This window comes from Arachis ipaensis, chromosome B05 (genome assembly GCF_000816755.2).
Source record: "Arachis ipaensis cultivar K30076 chromosome B05, Araip1.1, whole genome shotgun sequence".
NCBI classification, from domain to species: Eukaryota; Viridiplantae; Streptophyta; class Magnoliopsida; order Fabales; family Fabaceae; genus Arachis; species Arachis ipaensis.
Genome location: NC_029789.2, coordinates 108,060,006 through 108,063,833, shown reverse-complemented (window position 1 = coordinate 108,063,833; position 3,828 = coordinate 108,060,006). Strand labels below are relative to the sequence as shown.

The window sequence follows — 3,828 nt, the reverse complement described above, 5'->3', positions numbered from 1 at the left end:
TGAATACTATATATTTAAAAATATAAGAAATAATTAACATAATTAAAATTATTAATAAATTTTACAACAAGTAATCATTAATCATGTTTAGTTATTTTTGTCGTTAGTACGATAGTATCTTGGATATCATTTTCATAGTTTAAGAAAAATCATGAGTAAATAACGAAAATAAATTCTTTTAATTTTTTTTTCTCAACTTTTTTTAAAGAAATCACACTTTATAAAAAATGTGAGGGGAAAAAAATTGAAGGATACATTCCATCAGCAACTACCAAGAAAAGACGAGTAGGCACTAGTCAGTTCCTCAGTTGCAAACTTGCAAATCGTTTTCAATTCATTGTGGAAAATCGGCAGCGATGGGCGTGGCTTCATCTCCGTCGTTTCCGGTTCTTGTAGGACAACGACTCCCCACTTCGCCTTCAACTTCTCCTCTTCTTCGCCCACGTGTCGTCGTTGCGGCGGTTTCTTCGGATTCTTCTCCAGCTTCCACCTCACAAGCCACCAAATTGCTCACTTTCCTCGGCAAAGGTGGCTCTGGAAAAACAACCGCCGCTATTTTCGCCGCTCAGGTACCTCTTGTTTGCAATTTGAGACTTTTTGGTGGTTCTTCGTTTCCAGTTACGCTATGTTTTAAGTGAAATGACGGAAATGAAACAGAGAAAGGCAGTTTACAAAGCTTTTAACTTCAATTTCAAATACTGATCAGTCTTAAAACTGCATTGCTAGAAGATAAACATTTTTGTTTTATAAAAAAGAAGAATAAGAGTAAAAGTGCCGATCTGGTTAACGTGGTGGAATTCCAATTCTTTCAAAAGGAGTAATTTTGTTGTGTGATTGTTATAAGCTTTTCTTATATCGGCATGTGGAGGTTGCTTATGATCTGTGACCCGCCCTTTGTGTTTGGATGAAAATTATTTTTTTTTGGATTAATTTCTTTTCAAGAGAAAGGAAATTCATTATAAGTTTAACCAACGTATACTTACAAATTTGTTAGAAAGGTGCATTGTGTCTGAAAGGGAAAAGAAAATAAGATTATTGATAAAGTTGATTATGGACCCAAGCAATCTAATTTCAAATCAACTTTTCCCTTTCTTTTAATCTTATACTGACAAGAATTTTTAGATAGTCATCCAACTTCAACAGTAGAAAAGTAGTTTATTTTATTTTCCCTTCTGTATGCCTGTTATTTCAGCATTATGCAATGGCTGGATTGAACACATGTTTAGTGATACATGGCCAAGACACCACTGCTGACTACCTCCTCAACTGTAAGATTGGAACTGATTATGTCGAATGTGGAACAAATCTTTCGGCTGTTAGGTTGGAAACAACCAAAGTATGTCCTCTTCTTTTTTTGTGTTGCTGTAAATTTGTCGGCTTCTGTACTTTAGTCTCATTGTCATCGACTGAGTATTGTTCGCTAATTGCAGATGCTTCTTGAACCTCTCAAACTTCTGAAGCAAGCAGATACACAGCTTAATATGACACAAGGCATACTTGGAGGGGTAGGTACGTAATATGTTATCTACCGTTGTTGTTTATTTGTTTACATGGACATATAATTCTCTTGCCAAACTTTTATGGGGGGCTTGTGCTCTTATTTATCTGTCTTATAATAGATTGTTGGAGAAGAGCTTGGCATTATGCCTGCGATGGATTCGATTCTTTTATTATTTGCGCTTGAGAAGCTTGTAGGACTTTTGAGTAGTACAGCTTCAAAGAGTCAAGGCGATAAATTTGATGTGATAGTTTATGATGGTATCAGCAGCGAGGAAACACTGCGGTTCATAGGTGCAAGCAGTAAAGCAAGGTTTGGAATTGCTAATTAATCTTATCTACGCACATGCTCACTCACGTCATTTTCATTTGTATGATATTTTGAGGTCTTGTAGATTGTACTTGAAATATCTCCGACTATTGGCCGAGAAGACTGAGCTTGGGAGATTCGCTGCTCCTTCAATCCTGAGACTTGTGGATGAAGCTGTAAGAATAAGTAGCAGCAGATCTTACTTTAATGGTAGAACGAGCTCAGAAATATGGGACACTTTAGATCAAATGCTGGAGGTAAGAGTGTACATTGTTGAATATAATTTTACCTTGGAGCAAGACCATAAGATTGAAGGTTCTATGTTGATTTTATGTTACCCAGAGAGGATCTTCTGCCTTCTCAAACCGGCAGAGATTCGGTTGTTTCCTTGTAATGGATCCGAATAATCCAACCTCTGTTAATTCGGCAAGGCGATATTGGGGTTGTACAATCCAGGCTGGTGCTCAAGTATCTGCAGCTCTCGGCTTCACCTCTCAGCCGCAACATCTAGAACCCTTACAAAGAGTAAAGAAAGGTTTCTCACCCCTGCCTTCTGCTTTCATTTCAAGTTTATCAATGAATAGCCCAATCAATTGGCGCAGAGTACTACTAGACACAAGCAACAAAGATGCTAGGCATCTTCTTACTTCCGAAGCAAGTCAATACGGTTATGCTATCTCACCGGTTGAATTTGATTTGAAACGAAAATCAGTTACTCTCTTCATGCCTGGTTTCGACAAATCAGAGATCAAGCTATACCAAGTATGTTAATTCTTTTGCTCTCATGTCATATATTCTTTTTCAGCCATGATATTGAATGCATTATTTTCAAAAGAATTTACGAGAAACAAGGTTAATGTCATGATGCTCTTTGACATTAAATTAATCAAATATGATTTGGTGTCAATCTGAATGGGAGCCTAGGGAAAAGGTAATGGGTTAAAACCGTGAAATCAACCACTTGTTAGGCTCCTTACATTATACCCCTTTGGATGTGGCCTTTTCCTGAATCCTGAGCATTATGCCTTCCGTTTCTATTTTTTATTTTAAATTTTCAAACAGGTGGATGACGAAATCATAAAAGTCTGTGGTTGATAAATGATCAAGATTGAAAACTAATAAATGATGGACTTACTTGTTTGCAAACTCTGTTCATCTTTGCAAAACATCGAATAGCTTTTATTAGTAAAGAAAGAATTAAAAAGATGGTTTGAATTGAAACTTTTTTTCCCTGCACTTGTCGTGCAGTCTTATATTCTGATTCTTATCTATCACAAATACTGCGCTTCACTGAAAGTGAAAAATTAAATGGTGCTTAATGGATTCTTTAATCAATAAATGTAGTATAGAGGAGGATCTGAGCTGTTGGTAGAAGCAGGAGATCAAAGGCGTGTTATTCCGTTGCCCCCAGAAATTCAAGGAAAGGTTGGCGGAGCCAAATTCGCAGAGAGAAGTCTTGTTATTACAATGCTATGAGTTCGGATCCTCTAAAGAGAAAGAGATGTGTAAAGTGAATAGCTTTCATTATAATTGAAGTTACCTTATTAACCCAAAGAGTGATTACATTATCATTTTATCACTATATATCTCCTCAGTTCATTTCAGAGTATCCAGATTCCATTGCTTTAGTCTTTTTCTTGTTATTATTCTCTTCACCTTCTATGTATTATGCATGGGCCATGAGCTATGTAGAACGGTTTAATGAATAATCATGCCAAGGACTGGGCATAGCACATTGCCGTCATTTATGCATCATTTCATCCGTTATATTGGTTTATGCAAGTGGGAGCAAATGTATCACCTTTTCTTTCTCCTTTCGAATTTATATGGAACTAGAGTGACACCTGATCAATAAGTGGGATGGTAAATTAATGATAGTATATAGGATATTTTAAAAATATTATATTATTTAAAAATTAATTAAAGTATATAGAAACTAATATTAAATTTGATGTGTTTTTTATTTAAAATATTTTATAATACAAAAGTTATTTTATATTAAAATTGTATAGAGCTATATT

At 35.5% G+C, this 3,828-nt stretch overlaps 1 protein-coding gene across 2 annotated transcripts; it reads left to right on the top strand.

The window, feature by feature from the left end:
• Nucleotides 238–3,618, top strand: LOC107643789 (uncharacterized protein At1g26090, chloroplastic). Of its 2 annotated transcripts, none has more exons than XM_016347531.2 (7): nt 238–569; nt 1,193–1,336; nt 1,431–1,505; nt 1,620–1,810; nt 1,893–2,064; nt 2,150–2,569; nt 3,157–3,618. In XM_016347531.2, the coding sequence occupies exons 1-7, from the start codon at nt 357–359 to the stop codon at nt 3,166–3,168; spliced, it is 1,227 nt and encodes a 408-aa protein (XP_016203017.1). In that variant the 5' UTR covers nt 238–356; the 3' UTR covers nt 3,169–3,618. The 2 variants fall into 2 exon arrangements, with proteins under 2 accessions (XP_016203017.1, XP_016203016.1); XM_016347530.2 differs by having other exon boundaries at nt 239–569; nt 3,152–3,618.